This window comes from Oryzias melastigma, linkage group LG15 (assembly GCF_002922805.2).
Source record: "Oryzias melastigma strain HK-1 linkage group LG15, ASM292280v2, whole genome shotgun sequence".
Classification (NCBI taxonomy): domain Eukaryota; kingdom Metazoa; phylum Chordata; class Actinopteri; order Beloniformes; family Adrianichthyidae; genus Oryzias; species Oryzias melastigma.
The window spans coordinates 21,583,791-21,606,310 of NC_050526.1; the positions used below are offsets into that span (position 1 = coordinate 21,583,791).

Sequence of the window (22,520 nt, forward strand, 5' to 3'; positions counted from 1 at the left end):
GACCCTTTCAATTTGAACATTTATTTAATATCTTATAGGCTTTTTATATTTCAGTATTTGCTTACAGCATTTTAAGAAGAGGAGCATCACTGGTTTAATTAACGCCACAAAATACAGTATGAGATTCAAACTTATTATTCTCAAATATCTTTTATTGAACAATATATAACCGTGACTTTACAACAATTTAAAGCCTGTTCCTCTTTGGCTATTTTAGAACATACTGCATAAGGTACAGGGACACTTACTGTTCTACAAATGGGGTTCCAATTTGTTTTTTCCGTAAGACTTCCACGTGCCGGATAGTTTGTCGGAGGTCAGGATTCTCTGACCAATGTTTAACCACGTTTGTGTGAGCAGCATAATGTTGCTTTCAAGCCATTTGAATGACAGATTTCACTCTGATGTGGAGAAAAACAAGCTGGTTTTAGAACATTTTCCTGAGATCAAACATTACATTAAGATAAGTAAGTGGAGGCACTATTATAAAACTAAGATTTGCATAAAAAAATGTAGAATGTGAATAATTATCTTGAAAGTTGCTTTCAGAAAACAAAAAAAAAGTAACATACCATGAAAAAATTCTTTCTAACTGAAACAGCAGAAGCAGCACCTTTATTTTAATGTTTAGAATATGTAGAGGTTGTGAATGTGGTGTACTAAAAAAATTAAATTCAGGTGATATATATCATTAAAAAAAATTTATATATTCTCATGTATGACAGCAAACAAAAGCATTTATAACTCCATCTGACCTGAACTGGTCAATTCTGTGTGAGTGTAATATGCTGTCTGACCACTAGAGGGCAGCAGGTGATCAGTGCTCTTGTTTCAGTCCTTTCCACTGTGGTTTATCTTCTAGCTGAGTCTTATTGAAAATATGCTCCTGAGAAGAAAATCCCAAACTATATACACAGTGGAGCTTCTGTGACAGATTTTGAAGCTGTCAGGAATCTGTGAGGTTTTTGTTAGTATGCTATAGTAGTGATGCATATGCAAGAAATTTAGAAAGTTAGAATTTGCAGCTTACCCTTTTTTAAATCATACTTTTCCACAACATATCAGAGTTCTGCTAATTTGCTAACAGCAACCAGTGGTGGACTCTTCTACTCGTACGTCTATGATCCTCAGAACTTATAACAAACAGGTTTATTGCTTCTTCTTCTTCACTACATGTAAATGTATCCCCAATATTAATGATACAACGGCTGGATTTTTACTGATAAACAACCTATATTTCTTAGGAAAAAAACTACTCAAATAACAGAACCTTAAAAAAAATGCAATTTTGCCTTTAAAAAAAAAAAAAATCACATTCACTTCCTGTTTGATAGGAAACATTGAGATGCACGACTCCTGAAAACACGTGCAACGTCTCATCACTAAACTCAATAAACCCAGACGTCTGGCATGAATTAGCCAGAATGTATTTGGCCTCTAGTCGCTCTTTTTTTTGCTATCATTCTTCAAACGGGAAGTCAAATCCAATATTTGAAGGTTAATGGCAGTGGTGCTCACACACAAAAAAGGCATTTTTGGAATATTTTAGCACACGAGGCACCGGTTTGGCTGCTGCACTTTGAGAATATATGACACAAAATACAAAAAAATTGAAGTTTACAACGTAGGTGTGCAGCTGATGGCATATAAATGGTACACATTTTGAATCCGCCACAAAAAATACACGTTTTTGAGAAGGTAGCTGAACACCATTAAGGCACTCCAAAAAGCTTTGCCATCTTTTTATCTTTGGCTTTGACAGAATAATGCATAAACTGAAGCTCCACAGAACAGTTTGCTTGAAATACTGTCTAACTGAGGCAAAAACTAATGATAAAATGCTCTCTTCTAGCAAAATAGTTTCATATTTTTGACAATTTGCCCTCCACTTCCTTATGATGTGACCTTTGAGCTGTCCAGCAGCCTCATTTTTTTTTTTTTTTTCAGAGAAAGTGGAAACACTGTTTTTGACTGTTAGTCCTTTGCTGGAGTTTAACAGGATTGAGTTGAATATTTTGTCAAAAATGTGCAATGTGCAAAAATGCAAAGTTCATTTTTTAGGCTTAAAATCCTGATCCAAGTACAGCAAAAACCCACCTTTCCGTTTCTGCACTGGCCTGCTTTTGTCCCGGCGAACAGAAATGAATAACTACAACCACACAGCTCATCCGGGTCTCGAACGCACTAAACAAATCGTCTGGGTGACCTCTGCGGGTGCTGTGCGGCTACAGCATGGTCAGGTTCTCAGTTTGGTGTGGATGTGAGGCAGGTCCTCCTAAAACTCCCAGCGAGTCCATCTTGTGCTCTCTCGCTGCGGATCCCGGGGAGCCTCCTCTGGCTAGCACCATCATGGTATCCTCGGACATGCTGGCGAACTCGAAGGCGAACGTCCCGTAGAACAGCATGGTGATGACGCAGAATACCCACTCGAAGATGGCCGAGGCGTGCTGCAGGAAGAAGCTCTCCTGACAGAAGAACACGCCACCTGAGGATGCGGTCAAGGAAGGCGTCCTCTTTCAGTGTCCACCACCTCTATTGACCCATTTTTACTTTTTTGCTAGTGTTCTTTCTTGTTAACCCTTTAAGGCGATGACACTTAAACACAAAATCAGTAACTTTTCAACTGTGAACATGATCAACGTTATTCCAGTAGATTTTGAAGGAGAAAAGCGGCTCATGCCGCTTTTCTCCTTCAAAATCTACTGGAATAACGTTGATTATGTTCACAATTAAAAGATTACAGTAAATCAAATAACATAAAAACTTGACAGCTACATAAATCATAAATAAGTGAGCAGCTGGATCTTTTTTTCAGTTTGAGAATATACGACAAGATCCATTTAAGTTTCGCCCTCTCGCGGTCATCCTCAACGGAGACTTTTGCGTCTAATTCAGGCTACCAGCTTGAAAAGTGAAGATGAAACTTTGGTTGGGGATTTTATGGAGGAGCTGCGCGATATACGCAACTTATAAAGAGCTGTGAGGCTGTGAGACCTCTCCTGTGCTGTGCTTAGAGCAGAAACTTCATACCAAGAAGCGCTTTTATTTTGAAAAAAGTGTTTCCATTGCAGTTTTGCGAAAAATGTCTAAAAAACACCTCCTCTAAGCGCACAAAAATGCAAGTTTTTTTTCGAAATTGTGGTGTTTCCATCAAGATAGTTTATTATGGAAATTCCAATTTGTGAAATTTCACAGTTAATGAAAACACAGCTGCTGTTTTTTCCCCTTTTTACAGATTGGTGCCAAAATTGTCTGGAGCACCTGATTGGACGAGGGCCTCCAGCTCAGTATTTAAATACTACCACATCATTTTTTTGATGCAGAGCATTTGCTTTGTTTGATTATTGCTAGAGACTTTTGTCTTTGTATTTTGGTTATTTTTGAATAGTTTAAGTTTTTTTTCTGTAAATACTAGGGATGCAACAATACAGTTTGATCATGATTCAATACGTACTTCATTATGAGCATCAGGGTTCAACATGTATTAAGCAAGAAAAAATTAAACCCTGAAATCCTACTATTCCACGGATGATGATTCAATTTATAAAGAGAAATACCATAATGAAATTCAGATTTTTTCACGGTTCTTGACATGTATTGCAGAATCACATTTAAATAGATCTCTTGTATACTTGTAAACATTACAACTTAAAATAATTGCAATTTTATCAGTTCTCTTTGGTTTTGACAGCTAGATGTTAGACACAATCTAAACTCAACCTATTTAAAATACTTCGAACTGACTTACTCATCCAAATAAATAACAGCAGCACAGGTAAAGTACATTATTCCTTACCTGTCAGTCCTTTATTTGTGTACCTTTAGAGTTTTTTTGAAAAAATAAAAGTTTCTCAGTTGTTTTTAGCATTTAGCTAAAACTTTAATTATCCGACTTATTATATAAGGTTGTTTCTGGCAGGGAGGGGGAGAATGGGCGGGGCTATTTGCAGCAGACTCCCTTAAGACACCTCAGACTGGTACAGAATAAATAAAAAGCCTTTTGTGAAAAATGTCGTATTAAATTTCAGTTTTATATTGAATTTTGTTGCATCCCTATAAATACATTCCCATCTTATTTTCATCCTGGGTTTGTTTGTGAGTTTTTAAATCCTTGGTATATTTAATTTGTTTTTTCTACCTTTATGTTACATCCTTCTACAAGCCCCTAAACAGGGGTATAACATTAATTGAGGGCTTGTCCGGGACCTCTCTGGATTTCACCATAACTGATCCATATCAACAGCTGGAAAGGATACTCAGCACCAGGGCTACGAAGGCCAAAAACGTCATGAAGAGTCGGAGGTGGGCCGCGTTGTACTCTCCCTGTGTTTTGGCCAGTTTGTACGTCAGCGCCGACTGGAGGCTCACAAACAGCATGCTGGTGGGAAAGGCGATGCCCGCTCCGACATAGTGGAGAACTTTGGCATTATCCACCTGCAGAGTGACAGAGTTGAGAGGCTGTGTCATCATGGGTCAGAGGATACCACACCGTCAAGAATAATCACTGAGAAAACCACAAGTTGAGTCAGCTTTGGGTTAATACAACTACTGTTGGAAATGAAGAGCAATAAGGAACAAAATACAAAAGAGTTTCTTGGCTGCATGTGACCATGAATCCCACATTTACACACAAATATGTGGTCTGATAAAAAATGAGATTGAAACAACTGAGAATCATATAATTTAGTCAGATTAAACAAAAAAAAAGAATTACCACCCACTTAGTGCTTCACTTTAAAAGGATGTTTGTTAGATCTTTGCTCCACATACCGTAGTTGTCTGGGTCCATTAGAGCAATTGCAGAGAAGTTAAGAAGTTTGGCTTTTAATCCCCTCTAGTACATACTGAACATTCTTGTGTGGCGGGCAAATCTCAGATATGCAGCAGCAAAGAAACTTAAACTAAAGGAAAGCACTAAAAACACCTTCTTAATCGTATTTATCCAAAAAGATTTGTTTTGATAGGAATTTTCATGTAATAAACGTACCGGGTTCAAATTTTAGTTTGTGTGGAAGCAAAGCAGAAATAAAAGAACTTTCTCAGATGTAAAGCTTGTTTTTATATAATTTAAATTGCTTTTGTCAATACCTGTCTCACCTGAATTATTTTTTTTCCCCGTTCTGTCAAATGTTTTATCAGTTTCCGAGAGAGGAATTAAACGCCAACAAAGAACAGATGTAACAGCTGGTGGTAAATGTGGTGACTGAGAGTCAAAATATGAATGATAAGATTATGTTGACGTCAATGACGATGAGAAGGAGCTTCATTTAGAAGAGACATTCCATTACATCAAAAGAACAAGTAAGAAGAATATTTTTGTCAACGACTTGTCCCACTTTAACAGATGAAATATGTGTATTTTTATCAAAAAACTTCAACTGTGACTGACAGAATTAAAAAAAAAGTGTTTTTAAAGCAAGTATTGGTATAATGTTGTACAAAATAAGTATTTGGTCAATGGTGAAAGTTCACCTGAGTACTTTGCAATGACAGAGCTCAAGGGTTTCCTTTAGATCTTCACTGGGTTTTCACGTAGCTGCTATTTTGGTCCATTCTTCCATGCAGATCTCCTCAAGAGCTGAGATGTTTTGGGGCTGTGACTGGGGAACGTGGACTTTTGGCTCCCTCTACATATTTGAACTTAGGTTCAGAGACTGGCAAGGCTTGAAGACCCTATTTTTCCATAACTCTCCGCTTGGAGGGCTAAACGTAGGGGTAGGGAGAAGCCGTAGAGATTGGGGAAGAATTTGCATTCGGCAGTTTTCTTGCAGGAAAATCCAACCATTTTTCATCATCAATGCTCTCAACAATGAAATGAGACATATTTTCAAAACTTCACAATACATGTGGCCCCTCTAAAAGTTTCTGATGTTACTGTGGTCCCAGATCTCTTCAGGTCGTTGTAGTTCTTTGTATATAATTTATTCTGCACCAGAGGTTAAATAGAACCCCAAGTGGGGGGAGATTGTCAATTAACTTGTTCAATTTTCTAATAATTCTTCCAACAGTTGATCTCTTTTCACCAAACTCACTAAGTTCAGTCCAGTTTTGTTCAGGTCTACTGGTGTCCTTTGACAGCTCTTTGGTCTTGGTCATGGTGGAGAGGTTGCTATCCGACTTTAAAGATATCCAGTTCAAATAACTGTTAATTATTTTGTACACTCATAACTGAAGAGTGTTTATGATGAATTACAGAGTTCACATCTTTTTTACGTGGGTGAACTTGCCAAATCCGTGACTGCGATATACCTTTCTTTCCCCTTTTGTAAGCTTTTTATCTAAACATTGAGGAATGTATACAACATTTTGTTTTATGAGGAAGCTGAGTGTTGAAGCTCTCAAACATGATCTTGTGCAGCCTTTGTCATTGTGTAAGGTAGGGCTTGATGACTAAACAAGATCAGCTGGATAAAACAAGCGGGCTGACACTGACCAGCAGTGAGTCAATACAAATCAACAATGATGGTGCTCAAAGCAAGCTCACAGAAACTTTCTTTATGTTTTAGCACATTGCAGTTCTTAAAGTATATAAAAATGTTTAGTAATGATGACATGTGAGTGTCTGCTTGTGGGAACAAACCAGACCGATTGGTTGCATGTTAGGAAAGCAGAACTAGAGAAGATAAATTTTTAATAAGTTTTTTATTTAGGCGTTTGAACCAGCAGCATAGTGCTCATGGGCTTCTGTAGGGTAGAAATGTGACTTTTTAACAGTCCACTAATGTGTTTCTTTCTCAGACCATCTGACAGGAGACCCCAGTGGCCCCGCCTCTAATGTTCTGCCAAAACTTTATGTAACACAAGTAAGAAATTAAGCCGACTCTTCTCAGTAAGTTAGAATTTATTGAGACCTTTGTCACTCACATTTAACTCCTGGGTTTAGGTTTTTAGCTTCCAGTTTTTGTTTCAAAGACTTGGGCGTTTGCCTAAGCTAGAGTACACACATCTTCAATCAGTTCATTCACATTAAATTCCACTGATACTTGTATTCCCCCGGTGCGTCTCTGACTGTAGAAGGCAGCCTGGGAATGAGTGTTTGGCATTAAGCTCCTGATTGGCTGTATGTGGGGCCCCTGTAACACACACCCTCTCTGCCCAGACTCAGTCCATGCATGGTCAGGCTTGATGATTCACTTTGCCCTGGCTCTTACTGTAAAATTCCTCCCTGCTCTGCATTAACAAGGCCCCATAAGAGAAGCAGAGAAACCTCTGTCATCTATCCTCCTTATGTTTGTTATTGTTGGATTACCTTAAATTGGTAATTTTGTGAAAATACCTTAAGTCAAAGATGTCATCAAGCATCTTCATGTCTTAATAGACAACTTAAAAACATAGAAATAGATAGCCTTATAACTAAAAATGTAAATAAAAAAAAAATAGGATTTTAACTCATTTTAGGAGCTCTAAGCTTATACATTAATAGATTCAGAATACTTCAATATTTTTCTTGGCATGTTTCCCTTTTTAAAAGATAAACATTTTCCACAGAAAATTGAAACAGTATTTTTTTTTTTTTTGTGGCCACTTGACTCATTTCTCCCCCGTCTCCTCGATTCCTTGTTCCAGTCACCAAGATTATTTTTTTCAAAGTTGAAGGACAAATACTGTCCTCCACTGAACTGTTACAGTTATCCACAAACTTTTTCAAGATTTACAGAAAATGTGTGATCTACAAAATCTGCAGACTTTGACACAAAAATGAAGATTTGAAGACAAGCACCCAGGTATCTCATAAACACAAAGATGCTAGCAATACCTTGTTTCATATATCAAAGTTAGTGAACGAGGCTTGAAGCACCTGTGATTAAACACCCCAAAGGTTCATTCATGACTCAGCAAAAAACATCAACATTTTAGAAACTCATTTCTCTTTCTTTATCCTTTTACCCCCAAAGCTAAAAAAAAAAACCAAAAACATTGTAAGCTTTTTCTACATTACAAACTTTCAACTAACTTAAATGCTACATTAAAATCTAGAATGTAACTTTATTGTCAATCAATGTGACTTTTAATTGTGCCTGGTATAAACTGGGCATCCTTGTCCTGCATTTTTACATTGTGCCATTGTGCGATTTGAGCGACAGGCGCAGCGCGATGGTCTACCAGCAGTTCAATTTGAGCAGTGCAGCCAAAATTAAATATCTGAAGTTTGACAGGTCGCTGCGTCGCATCTACCAATCAGGAACTCAGCTTTGGGCACGTGACGTTTTCAGTGACTCAATCAGCGGGTAGAATACTAGTCCAAAACGAGCGGTTCTGTCCTGAACTTCAATCTTTTTCCTTAACCCGTTGGAGCTGCAGGTTTTCAGAGTTCATCCGGATACTTTGGGGCGAAGGCAGGATACGCTGTGGACAGATTGCCAGTTTTCATTCTCGCGGCGCAGCTCACTTGCTCGATATGCTGGCAGACAGAGAGCCACTGCGGGGGGTTGAGGCTGCCAGCTCAGGCTTCATCGAGACATTAAAAAAAAAAAAAAAAGTATCCTAATTTTATTTTTTCCCCCTCAGGTTAGACAGAGAACCTTCAAGCTCAGCCACAGAGACACAGAAACACAGTGGAAGCGGCTGTCATTCAGACACAGCTCCCAGTACTGGGAAAATCTATTATTAATAATCATATAAACCCAAACATGGAGACATGATTACTGATGTTTTTGTAGAACTCTTCACAATACATTCTAATTGAGAAATCCTTATAGCGATCAAACATTAGCTGGTAGCTCCTCCCACATACATAAAAAAATCCTGACTTACCACAATGTGTCAAACTTTCTAAGGACTTCTCATCTAATTCAGTAGAATATTGAATGTGAATATTCAGTTTTGTTTCCTACCTGGAAGTTTCCAACCATGATGAGTCCAGCAGCGCAGATCCAGCCCGTGCAAAGACTTGCCACGTTGAGGACACAGTTCTGGTGCTTCTCAATGACTTGGGCGTAGCGGAGCAGCACAATCACCACAACTGCAACGAGGAGAAGAATTCAAGAGAGTCCAGTTAATGACCTGTTAAATGAACTGCAGCATTAGAAGAAGAAAGAAAGGAGAAAAGGGACAAACTATGTCTATAGTTGTGTTGATTTTAGAACAGAACCGGATCCAGTGGGTGGTTTTAGTTTAAACAAACATTGCCGTTTTCCAAGAAACATGAACTTCTTGGAAGCTACTAAAGAAAGTCAAACATTTTTATAAGAGAGAAAAAAAAATGAGCGGGAAAAAAAATTCAGCGGGAAAGTGGCCAAAATTGGGGCTCCGTCCATGTGTATCCCAGAATGAAAGAGTAGAGGGGAAGAAAGTACAGTACGTGAGACAGACGAGAGCACATGTGCTAATGGGCTCTGACTGCATCTATTGTTGGAGCACTAAAGGGCTGACCCCCGCTTGGTCTGTCTTTGTTAGACCCTCACGACAGCAGCTTGATGGAAGCGGGAGACAAATTAAAAAAAAAGAGAAGAATTAAAGGGGAAAAGACCCCCTTATGTCTTGACCTGAAGCTGCTGTCTGCTTAAAGGGCACAAAAACATGTAAATCTCTGTTTGCTTAGTCAGTGTGAAAAGTTTACAGCTTGTCTGACTTAAAACTACACCATCAATAACACATATTGACTATTTACTCTGTTTTTGCATTCACAGAACTCCATCACAAGCTGTTAGAAGTCAATGGAAGTGAAAAGTCACAGAGCTGTCAGAAAGTTTGTTTACTTTAGCTAAGTTCTGTAACCCACCGTTTGATCCTGATTGACAGCATTCTAAAAGCTCAGACGATAATTTAGTTAATTTTGATGAACATCTGCAGCTGCAGAGAGATCTACTTCTGCACAACATTAAGTAAAAAGTTATATAATAATGACGCAATGGCTTATTTAGTATATTTTTCTTTCCTAAAAGAAACTTGTAAAGGACTCCCTTTGATGGAGCTGCAGCTCCAATCATGGAAAAGCAAACTTCAGAGCTCAGCAACAATCCCATCTCTGTTCTGTTCCTTTGAAAATGAGAACATGCTGTCACTGAGGAGGCAGGAGAGTGAACTGTAACTTATTCAATGACATAGTACAGGTCGGTATTACTGGAGAAATTAGTTCCTGCTTTAAAAAGAATCCCTTTTCCCCCTAACAAATTAAGATGTAATCTCCTTTCTTAAAGATGATTGTGATAAAACCGTACAGGGTTTTCTTTGTAATCTACAAAGGAAAGGAATAATGTTGCTGAAATGATGCTTTCCTGAGCAGCCCAGCTGACCTCCACTACACCAATGTTGCTTCCTGACACCGGCATGCTTCGACCTCCAACCTCTGTTCCTTTGCACGGGCTGGTTCTCCTTGTTCTGACTCGGGTACTCGGGGCAGGAAGTGCAGCGCTGTAAACACTGACGCATGCAAACTCCTGCTCCTCTTCCATGTAAAGTCATGTTGCGACAACATGAACAGAATGTAATGCTCTCGTAAATCAGAGAGCACAAATGCAGCTACAGCGCATCTCAAAAGTAAAAACCCAAACATCGCTGAAGGGGGAAACGTTTCAGCTCAAACACTTGGTTTAGTCTCGAACACAGACTGTTAAAGTTCAATCATCTTTTAAGTTACTGCAAAAGCATTTACAGTGTTTTTTTCTGTTATAATTATGGCTTTTTTAGCCACATTTTTTTTAAACTGTCGTTTTCTAAGACCTAGTTTCTGCAGAGCGGAAGGAGTTCATTACAAATTCACCTCTGAGTTTGGACTGTAAGCCTTCTCTCATTTCCCATCATCCCTTTATTTGCACTCTCTCACTTTAGCTTACAACTTCAGCATATCTTTACCGATGGCAACAAAAATGGCAAAATATTATAAGTGATACCCAGCTGTACAGTTTTGAGTCAGATTCCAGCTCAGACAAGGAAAACAAAGATGTTCATGGATCTATTTGTCCGTAAGTGGATGTATCAGAATGGAATAGAGCAGGCAGCTTGTGGCCCACCGACTGTAGCTTTTACATCACTGATACAAACTTTTTCCAGCAAAATATTTTGATTTCAGGTGATTTGCAACATTTTGAATAAAAAAATATTAAAAAATGCAATCTTAATCTTAATTTTCTTCACATATGTCCTCCATCATAAAAAGGAACATGTGCAAAAACACTGTTAAACCCTGAGTGTTGCACATTGGCAGAAAGGTGGGAGCTGGAATGAAATGGAGAGGAATAATTGTGAGGCAACCCACGGTTCACTAAGTCCATGATTGCGGCCTTGAGCTAACAGTCGCTGGCACAGTTTTTAGGAAAGATGTGAATCAATAGGCTAGAAAGCTAAGCACAGATTACTTACAATAGCCTGTTGTAGAGCTACATACCACACCAACTTAACTTAGTTTTGTGGAAACATAATGACTTGATCAAAAGCCAGCTTTAACGTGGCTTTATGTTCAGACTTTAAAGATAAAGTTATGCAATCACGATAACTCAAACAGCGATTTGACTAAATACTAATGCAATGCAATTTTTAATGAAGTTGCATTTCATATCGTTTCCGTATTCCTTCAAATGACACGTGAAGAATCATGAATCTGTGAACCTCAAGCGAGCGACCAGCGAAGATCTCTGCCTCCTGTAGGGATGAATGCAAAATGTACATGGGGGTCCTAATAGCCTCACTGAACTGGACACGGGCTGTCTGCTGCCGCCTGAGTAGACTTCACACTAAGATGCAAGAGTCTGGCACCTTCTCCACCTTTTCTCACAATATCATTAGTCTTGCATGGAAAACACATGAAACACACAAGCTTTTCTATTTTCCTCACAGTAAAACAACATAACCACCAACTGAACAACACAGGAAAAAACAGCTTTCAGTAGTTTAGAATTAAACTAAAAATTGCCTGAGGCACAAGTACAAAAAGGGTTAAAAAGGGGGGAGTAGAGTCTCTTTGCTGCTACAGTATACACACAAAAATACAGAGGAGTCTCAACCACAGCTGGGAAACATTAGCTTCATCTTGGAAGTCCAAACCACCAGTGTTGGGCAAAAACACACATGTTTTTTTTTACTGTTTTCCCCGTGCCTACTAAAACACACACTCACTGCAGATGTGGGCTTCAACATTTTCCACTTTTCTTTATAACTAGACTCCACAGACTTCTTTGTGACCTCCTACACTGAAAATAGCCTCCTAAAAGGTTTCCACAAATTTATAGTTAATTTGTCTACACTTTATTCTGCATAAATCTTAGAAAAAAATAAAAATTCAAAGTTTTTCTTTTTAAAGATCCCCCTTTTAATCTATTTTAAAAGCATTATGATTATCCCACTTTTAGCTTAAATTAAAAAAAAAGTTATATCGTTTCTGCAGAGTGGGGGTAGTTCATTAAAAGTTTGCCCTTTAAGTTGCCATGGAGCAACCCCGCCCCCACTTTCCCTTACCAATGGTGAGAGCTCTCTGTTTTAGGGCTGACTAATCGATGAGTAATTGACTTTTAAAATAGTTGACGACTAATTTAATAGTCGATCAGTCGTTACTTTAAATTATATGGAGTCAGAGTGTAGTAAAGTCGAAAGTTAAAATGGCATTATGCTAGCTTTTTGGACTATTTTGGCATTTATTAAGGTTTTTTAGGCTACTTTTTAATTTAATTACTACTTCAGCTACATGCTAGCTGTTTTGACTAATTCAGTTTTTCAGGCTAATTTGGAATTTAGCTAATATTTCAGCTGCATGTTAGCTATTTCGGCAAATTTAGGATATTTTCTTTTTTTTTTTGGCTAATTTGGCCTTTAGCTAATAGTTTAGCTGGCTATCAGCTTCAGCGTTTCCAGCTATTAGTTTCAGCGATTTCAGCTATCAACTTTAGCGTTTTTAGCTATCAATTTCTGCATCTTCAGCTATCAGCACTAGCATCTTTAGCAGCCACATTCAGCTTACGGCATTCACACTAGCATTATCACAGGTAATGCTATATCTAGTTTTTAGTTAGTTTAAAGCTAATGATGGTCAATACCCGATTAGTCGACTAATCGGAAAAAATAATCAGTGATTAGTCGACTATTAAAATAATTGTGGCAGCACTACTCTGTTTACACTCTCCTGCTAGCTTAAATCCCCTCACAAAAATCCCAATCTAACATTACCAGTCCAATAAAAATGGCGAGCAATATTAGAGCTATCCAGCTGTACAGTTTTGAGCAACAAGTAACGCACAAAAAAGTGAATGCATCAGAATAGAGCGGATCCGGTAGCGTGCGACCCGCCCAGCATATTCTCAACGACAGAGTCAAGGACTGGTTTAAATAATTTTCACAGACCGGCCCAAACGAGGCCAAACCTGACATTTTAGAGCCTACGGTTTCTGAAAATGTATTTTTTTTTTAAATAAAATGCTTCTATAAGAATTTCTTTTTCTTAAAAGCCAAAAATATCAGTAGATTTTTTTTTATATACAGAGGATGAAGATTCAATGAAACAAATGTGTTGATTTGTAGAAGTGGTTTGATTTGGAAGCATTACATAAAGAAAACATTATATGACTTTTTTCCCCTTAGAATACCATTTTAATACTCAATCCAGGCTCTGATTAACTTTCAGGGCAAACATATTTTGTCTTTACATAAATCCTCATACTTTGTTGCTTTTCATGTTTTTCAACACAAAGGAGCATTTTCTGTGCTAAAGTTTCTGCCTAATTCAGCCTTGCTGTAGGAAATTACAAATCACCAACTTTATTTAAATGAATCTCCATTCACTGTAAAATGTCTGCTTCTGTTTTGAACTTTGTAAAGAAGATTTTCCCTTAAACATCAGAATGGAGGCTAACAGTCAGATGCTAGCATCAGCTACGTCCGACTTTTAAGACGTGAGCGATAAATAAAGCAAAATAAAATGACACAACTGTCATAAAACTGGTATATTCTAAAAATAATATAAATGTGAATAATCTCTTTATTATCTGCATGTGTGAAACAGTCGAGACTCTGTCGCCATGTTAGCCGGAGCGTCTTCTGCTACATGAAAACAAATCTCTCAATAATTCAGTTTGTCGAGAAATACTAGTGGTTTTGTCTGTAAACAGCAGCTTTATTGTTGTTTAAAGTCGAACGCTCTTATTCAGTTTTCTTTTCTCCCAGAAGAAACTTTCCAAATACATTTCATTGTTTGGTTTTTGTTAGCTTTGTAGCTTTAGCTACTAGCTTAGCATGGCACTAAGTAGCTGATATAAGTCACGTGAACAAGACGGATGTTGTGAAAAGAATGCAGCAGTTTTTCAAACTAAAACTTCCTTCAAAATCAGAAAATAAACTAAAGGGAGATAATCTAAATTAGCGCTTGTATTTCTTTTTTTTCTGTCTCCGATACATAGTGACCCAAGGACCGGTACTAGTCTGCGGCCCGGGGGTTGGGGACCACTCGTCTACGTTACAAATGCAATCTTTTTGTCTCCTCCTGATTCACAACTATTTGAATAAAAAAATACTGAAAAATGCTAATTTTAGCTTAATTGTCCTCCATCATGAGAAAAATGCCACTATAGCATGTCAAAGACACTGATTTCATCTGAGAGGGTTTTTAACAGGATGAATTAACATCACAATCAGGTGAGGTGATGTTTGTGTGTGATGTTTGCATTCATACCCATGAATGAGCCCATGCTGCAGATAAGGCTGAAGAAGCAGCTCTCTGGAGGAAAGGTCCCACATTTACTGCAATAAAGAACACATAATTAAATCAGGAGAAGCTGTGCATCATCTCGAGCACAACGCGTCACACAAAATGCCTCCATGTCTCTCATGCTGTTGTTATGTCTGTGACTTTTCACCTACTGCGTGCCCCCCCACACCCTCTAAGAATGGGAAATGCCTGTCGGATGGGAAGCCAGGAGACAGTCAGCACTTGCTGCTTGTGCCCAAATTCCTGTTCCTTCTGCAGAGTCAACGCCTTTCCAGCTGACTACAATCGCCTACACTGTTCAAGCTGCACATTCACTGCTCTGATGTGGAGATCTCATAGTTTCTTTCATAGGTAAATCACAGTTTCCGCTGGCTCTGAATTTATTTTAAAGTTGGAATCTCCGGAGGCCAAACAAAGGAGCCGGACTGTCTTGATTTCCTGGTGAAGGTAAACAGACGCCTCTCTGTGTGTTTACATGGGTAAGTGTTGCCTCTGAATTGACACCGTGGCAGACAGGATATTTTAACCTCAAGTTATTTTCAGAGCGCACGCACATGCAGGAGGACAATTTTTCACGCTAACTCACGTTTTATCAACAGTGTAAGGCGAAACAATGGAACGCTGTTCCTGTTTTTAATTATCAGAGGCGAGGAGGGGGAGGGGGGTGGTTCTGGGTGGGAGTCTCACTTACCTGATGAGAGGTACATTGTCCAGTGTGCAGCACAAGGAGGGCCCACTCTGCAAATACAGCTTTTCTTCACATGACTGGTTGTACAACCTGCAGAAAAAAGGAACAAACACAGATGACAAAGGTGATAGAGCTAGAATAAATGATCTCTGTTTATAAAGAGACCCACTCCGATTAAAATTGTGTTATAAACTTTATCTTGTGGCATTTTTCTCACAATGGAGGACATATATAAAGAAAATTAAGTTTAAAATTGCATTACTAAATACTGTGTTATTCAACTCATGAATCAGGAGCAGAGGAAGAAATGCCGTAGGAAAACGCAAGTAGGTGTGACATAGAAGCTACTACGACAAGCCACAAGCTTCCCGCTCTGCTCCATTCCAATGCATTTACATGTAGTCAACTAGATCCATCTTCGTGTTTCTCGTCTAAGCGGGCATCTGGATCTGGATCATAACTGTACGACTGGAGAGCTCTGATATTGCTCACCATTTTTGTTGCACCACCAATGTTAGGTTGGGGTTGTGAGGGGCTGTAAGCTAGTAGGAACATATACTGTATAAACAAAAGGATTATGGGAAGGGGCGGCTTTCCTCCGCACCAACTAGCCTGCCTATAACTCAGAGGTGAATTTCTAATAAACTAGTGCCGCTCTGTAGAAACAACATCCTAGAAAACCACTTTTTATTTTTTTTATTTTTCCCCCAAAAATAAAAATCATAAAAACCCACTTAGAACACTTTAAAATAGATCAAAAGAAATTTTTGGATTGGAAATTTAAATACTAGAAAAGTGAATCGTTCAACATTTGTGACCAAATTGAGTGAAATATTTAACTTGAAAGACTATTTCGGTTTTTAGGTGAGGAGTTTGAACATTACAAATAAGTATTACTGATAAATAATGCCACATTTTCTCAAAATTAGAACACAAATTTTAGGAACAGGTAATGATTTTAATGAATCTTTAAACTTATTGTTTTTAAAACAAGCACAAAACAATTCTGTTTGCTACAAATCTTAGTAAACTGCACTGATCTTGTTCAAAAACAGAGTTCAGGCTATAAATCTGAAACTTTCAGTGACTGAACTTGCTGAAAAAAAGCCAAACAACGTACCAGTTATCCACCGGACAGACATGCTGGTTGTACAGAGCCATGGCATATCTGGAATGAAGAGCAAACTATCAGTAATCCAACAACAGGAAATTCATTCTTAGTTTTATTACTAGGTGTTTCATTAAAGTAGATACAAAAACAGTTATGGTAAAACAGCAAGAGCATTAATATCATATAAAAACTGTTTAACCAACTAGTTTAAAACACAATTTCAATCAAAATATGTAGACAAAACATAAAAAGTTAATCAATTTAGTGTCACACAATAATAGTGTAAGATCATCCTGCTCCTTTTGAATTTACACTTAAGTGTTGCACATTTTTAGGGTTGTTGGATGCATTTTTTTCTACTTAAATCTTGATTTTCATATAAAAAAACAGGTCATCTACAGTTTATTAAGGTCTTTGGATATTGAGGCAGTTTTTTGGAAACAGAATGGATAATTTCTCCTTCTCTCATGACCATAAAAGTGCATGATCTCATTACCTTGAAGTTGTCACAAAAAAAGAAAAAAACTGGTGGATCCGGACAGAGTGGAGACATAACAAGACTGGGGTAGTACATCCTGAACAGGAAAAATGTAAGCTTTTGAACATCTATTTAGTAATTTAAAATATTAAAGTTAGCAGTGATTTGTTCCTGTTTTTACTGCTATCTAAAGCCTGTAGACTTTAATTCCAAATGTATTTGTTAGCTTGTACTGCAGTTTGGAGCAAGGTGACCTTACCTTTCTTTTCTCCTGAATTTCTCATCTGTCAGCAAAGAATTTAGGGGTCAAAAAGAGATTAGACCAGATTCCGTCGTCCTAAACTGGCTTGACTGACTCCAGAAATCTATTACAATGTTTGTTTTGTGAGGTCATTGATCCAGCCCATTTACTGAAAGTTCAGTGACCAAAATTACAAAAGCTTGAAGAGATAAGACGCATAATGAAGACTGTTCTGGTTATTGCACCAACGGCAAAATCTACTACTAAACTGTGTCAGCTCTAAGAGGAGGAGGTTTGCATATTTCCTATCAAACTGCAAAGTATTAAGAATACAATAACATTTACATCCATAAAACTGATCTTTTCAACTGTGGTTACAACGAACAATATTTTAGATCCAATTCGTCTTATTTCTAGATTAAAACGTCTCTCAAATGTTAAATCTAGCTTTCTCTTTCACACACCCACAGATCTACAATTCTTCAAGCTATGAGCAGAAGCTGGGAGGAGGATCTGAAGCAAACACAGAGACCATTTGTCCTGATTTGTGAAGCAGACTTAGTTCAGTAAGAGGTTAAGCACCAATTTGAAATGTTTTCGCAGTCGATGGCATCTTCCTCACTAACCAGTCCGGGAAAAATGACAATCACGGTGGATCATAAATCCACACAACTGAGCTTCCTGAAATCCATGAATGTGGGAAATTTCTCTTAAAAAACACACAAAATCATGTTTGCTTTTCGGCAGAAAGGCACATTTTACATGTTTACATTAACTTGTAAAATAAGGCTGCAATTTTTGCAAGCTTTTTAGATTTAAGACACATCTTGCTAACATGCAAACAGTCAATTTAACTAGATATATAGCATTACCCGTGATAATGTGAGTGTGAATGCTGTCAGCTGAATCTGGCCGCTGAAAATGCTAAACCTGATAGCTGAAGATACTGAAATTGATAGCAAAAAACACTGGAGCTGATAGCTGAAAACGCTGAAGCTGATAGTTTGCTGAATAGCTAAACTCCGAAAAAGCATATAAACTGAAAAACTGCATAAATTAGCCAAAACAACTAGCATGTAGCTGAAATATTAGCTAAAATCCAAAATAACTTAAAAAAACTGGAAAAAGTCTTAATTAGCCAGAATAGCTAGTGTCATCTGAAATCTTAGCAAAACTCCAAAATAGCCAAAAAAAAAACTGGAAAAACCCTAAAGTAGCCAATACAGCTCGAATGTAGCTGAAATATTAGCTAAGCTCCAAAAAGCCTAAAAACTGAAAAACTGTAGATTGGTCAAAACAGCTAGCATGTAGCTGAAATATTAGCCACACTCTAAAACAGCCTGAAACTGCAAAACAGCTAGCCTCTGGGTAAAATATTGGCTAAGCTCCAAATTAGCCTAAAAAACTTTAAAATGCCTAAATTAGCCAAAACAACTAGCATGTAGCTGAAATATTAGCTAAAATCCAAACTAACCTAAAAATCTGGAAAAAGCCTTAATTAGCTAGAATAGCTAATGTTATCTGAAATCTTAGCAAAACTCCAAAATAATCTAAAAAAAACTGACAAAAACCCAAATTAGCCAAAAAAGCTAGAATGTAGCTTAAATCTTAGCTAAACTCCAAAATAGCCCAAAAACTGAAAAAATACCTAAATTAGCCTAAAATAGCTAGCATTTAGCAGAAATATTAGCTAAACTCCAAAATAGCCTAGAAAACTGAAAAATGCCAAAATTAGCCAAACAGCTAGCATTTAGCAGAAACAAACAAACTGAAAACTGACTTAAAGATCACACGACAACTTTGAACTGCGTGTTTTAAAAACCATAAGAAGTTTTAAAAATAAAAATACAAGTTCAAGAGCAAAGTCTGCTGACTAGTTTAAAAGTTGAATGATTTTTATAGCTGAAAATCTCTTCACTTCTATTGTGTCTGGGAGATGAAAGTTTTTAGCTGAAAGGGGGCTTTTAAAGATTTGTAAGCCATTTGTAATGGACTTAAAAAGCTGTATTTGGTTGAATAGTTTAAAAAGTTGAAGAGTTATGGCGTTGAAACTTTCAAGCACCCATCTCCTAAAAAACCTGAATATTTTGATAGCTGAATGAGCTGAATATGTGAGGGGGTTGAAGAGCTACAGATGAACAAAGTGGCAGAAAAATGGATCACTATAGTGTGAATGCTCCACAGCATTCATACAATAACTACAAAATCTAATTAACACAATAACAGTCAGTTACGATGAAATTCAATATTTCTCATTCTGTTCATGAAGGTTTGTAACTGACTGAAAACAATCCCTGCCCAGCCTGTTAACACTTGTTCAGCTGGTTTTGTGTGAATCCCCATGAGCTCCTCAAAGCACCGCTCTTGCATAATCCCCTCAGTGGTGGGCTGTCTGTCAGGTAGAAGACGGTTAGAGTAAATATCTGAGCCATTATTATAAAAACGCTCACAAAAAAGTGGATAAAAGGGGCAGAAAAATTTTTAAAAAGTGTCTTTTCTTTATCCATCCATGAAGGTGTTTTCCAAAACTAAAATAGCCCAAATAGGCTAATAATGGGGTTTGTTTATATAAAAAGAGTTTTTATCATAGCTTTGCAGCAGCTGCTTGCTATAAATGAACATCAAACAAGAAAAAAAGTGTAACTTTTCAGTAAACAATCGACATAATTCTAGTAGATTTTAAAGGCGAAAAGCGGCTCATGCCGCTTTTCGCCTTTAAAATCTACTAGAATTATGTTGATCGTGATGACAGTTATTTTACGCCGCAGTTGTTAAAGGGTTAAGCAGTGAATACCATAAAATTCTAAAACTGTGCAAAAACAACTACAGGAAAGGGTGTGATGATTTTATGGGACACGTGTCGACAAAACCGCTTTTTCTTGGTGCTGAATCATAACAAATTTGTAGTTTTTTTTTCTTTTTTTTAAAGCTAAAAATAAAATGTGCTGTGCAACAAGAGTTTAAAATTCCAACAGGATGAGGAAATCACTTGCAGCTTTAAACACAACGGATGAGAGGCCAATAATCAGCACAAAATTTCCCCAAAAAAAGCTTCCATACCAGAACGTGTTAGTGAAAACTCTCCATTACCCCTTCCTAGAAGTTACCTCACATGTTGAAAGGAGGAGTTATGTAATACCTCACCATCCATCAGCATTCCACAAGGCTGGAAAAAACCTGCTTCCTATTTGATACAAAGTTTTTAAATAAAGTTGCTGTTTCAAAGCAGCTCAAAACAATAAACAAAAGAAGAAAACCTAATATATATATTTTTTTTTTTTCATTTTAGTTTTTTTTTGTATGCATTCCTCTGACTCAGGAATGACTTGTGCACCAACCGGCATGCAAAGTCTCAGCTTTAGTGGTGGATTAGACGGCATCACCTTTCACAACTCATCAATTAAGCAACACATTTTAAAAATCTAGTATTAAGCAATATAAATTTGTTACTTGGAGGGTTGAATTTCTCCTTAGAGTAATGTATTTATACAGAAAAACCTTCCCGTATTACATTTTTTTAGCATTTAAAACCACGGTAGCGGTATATTTTAATTAACTACAATTTATCGATGTTCAAAGATCTATTTTTGCTTTTCAAAAGTGTTATTTTAATACTTACACCACCCATATCCCAGTGATGCTCAGAACTGGGAGGCTGACAGGCAGGATCATCCACAGAGACATCTTCCAACACCTTCAACTGTCTTTTCCTCTTTTTCCTCTTCAGCCAGCCAGACGAAATCCACTCAAGTATTAATAACATTTATTTGCTGGTGACAAAGTCATTTCCCTGAAGATGGAGAACGGCTGTGGCAGGACAAACGTGCCCTTTGGGCTGATGAATGAAAAAGAAGGAGTGAGAACCTAGAAACTCCATAAATGACATAATTCTGCAAAGCACTTTAAAGTATATTCAAGTAAAAGTATTTTTGAAAAGTTTTTACTTAACTAGAAGGAAAAATATGCCATCTAATTAATGATTTGAATGACTTAAAACAAATATTAATTATAAATTGTAATTGTTTAAATGTGATTTTACAAATTATTATACAATAGTTTAGTCCAAATCCTTCAAACAACAAACCAGAAAAGCAACAAAATCATAATTAAAGTGCAAAATCTATTTAAAAAATATGTCTATTTATATAGATAATAACACTTTTAGAGGTATTTATGAAAAAATAGTGCAAAAGAAAAATAATGTAACTAAAATAAGTTAAAGAATCACAAAAATTGCAAAAAAGTTTACATTTAATGTAAAACTACACTTATAAATAAATTAAATTCCCCATTCTTGAACTATAAAAAGAAAACAGATTCAATCCACTGTTTTAAGTCTAAAATTTACTTTTTTTCTTTTGAAAATGAACAATACTTTGCTTACAAACGTTGGAAAAACTTTAGCGGAGGTATCGATTCTAAAAGTGGTTTCAGCTTCTCTCATTCTGTCTGCATATTTCCAGGTTTTTAAAAAAAACTTGAATACTAACTCTGAAACTTTGAAAGTTTCTCTTCTTACCCGGTGCAGCGACAGACGGTCCGTTTGAAGCTCGTGCTCAGTCTCCCAGCTGCCACGAGACACTTCACAGGATCCAGCTGTTCACTCCTCCCACGGGGGCGGGGCTTGAGTCTAACCCAACCGGTTAATACATGACTGAAGAAATGAATTAAACGTGCAATTTTACAGTATATAATTATTATTATGATATCAAAACAGGTGTAAGATACTTCACTAAAACAAAAATTTACTAAATAGAACTCCACCGTTTGGAATTTGCAGAACTTTTTTCCTGTGAGAGAAAACAGAAATAGTAGGATAACATTCAGGAAGGCTCGTTACTGCCCCCTGGTGGCTCAGCTCATCAGTGTCACCTGTAGCTGCAGTTGAGCCTTCACTCCAGTTGGTACCTCAGCTTAGTCTCCCCTTTTTAATGAGTAATGTTCAAAAGTTTGTTTCCCACTAATTTCACCCACACAACCTTTTTACTTACCTGCATCAATGGGGGGAAAATGCCTCCAGCAGGGGTGTCAAACTGATTTTTTGCTTCTGGTTTTCCAGAAACACAATATTTTGATGCAAAACACTGATTGTGCAAAAGCGTTTTGTGCGACTTTCAAAGCTACCAACTCCCTCTGATCATGTATTCACAGACTTAATATTCTTAATATTTATAACATTAATATCTATCACTTTGCATTTTTATGCATAAATTGTGTTTATTAGAAATACTATTTCTGAACATTTTATATTTTACTTTAAAACTAATGCAGGGATTCATCTATATAATACCCATTGAAATAGTAATTTTAATGTTCCAAAATGAGTTTGCGAATTGGAGCCTTTAAATTTTTTAGTTAATTCTTGATAAT

General features: G+C 37.1%; 1 protein-coding gene across 2 annotated transcripts; it reads right to left on the reverse strand.

Annotated features, from left to right (window-relative positions):
* Positions 1–371: 371 nt before the first annotated feature.
* zgc:154058 (uncharacterized protein LOC795538 homolog) lies at positions 372–22,180 on the reverse strand. Of its 2 annotated transcripts, none has more exons than XM_024297824.2 (8): positions 21,670–22,180; positions 20,770–20,985; positions 16,441–16,488; positions 15,324–15,410; positions 14,597–14,664; positions 8,835–8,962; positions 4,257–4,434; positions 372–2,485 (listed from the first exon to the last, which is right to left on the reverse strand). In XM_024297824.2, exons 2-8 carry the CDS (start codon positions 20,832–20,834, stop codon positions 2,226–2,228), a joined length of 834 nt encoding a protein of 277 aa, XP_024153592.1. In that variant the 5' UTR covers positions 20,835–20,985; positions 21,670–22,180; the 3' UTR covers positions 372–2,225. The 2 variants fall into 2 exon arrangements, with proteins under 2 accessions (XP_024153592.1, XP_024153593.1); XM_024297825.2 differs by having other exon boundaries at positions 21,641–22,180.
* Positions 22,181–22,520: the final 340 nt, after the last annotated feature.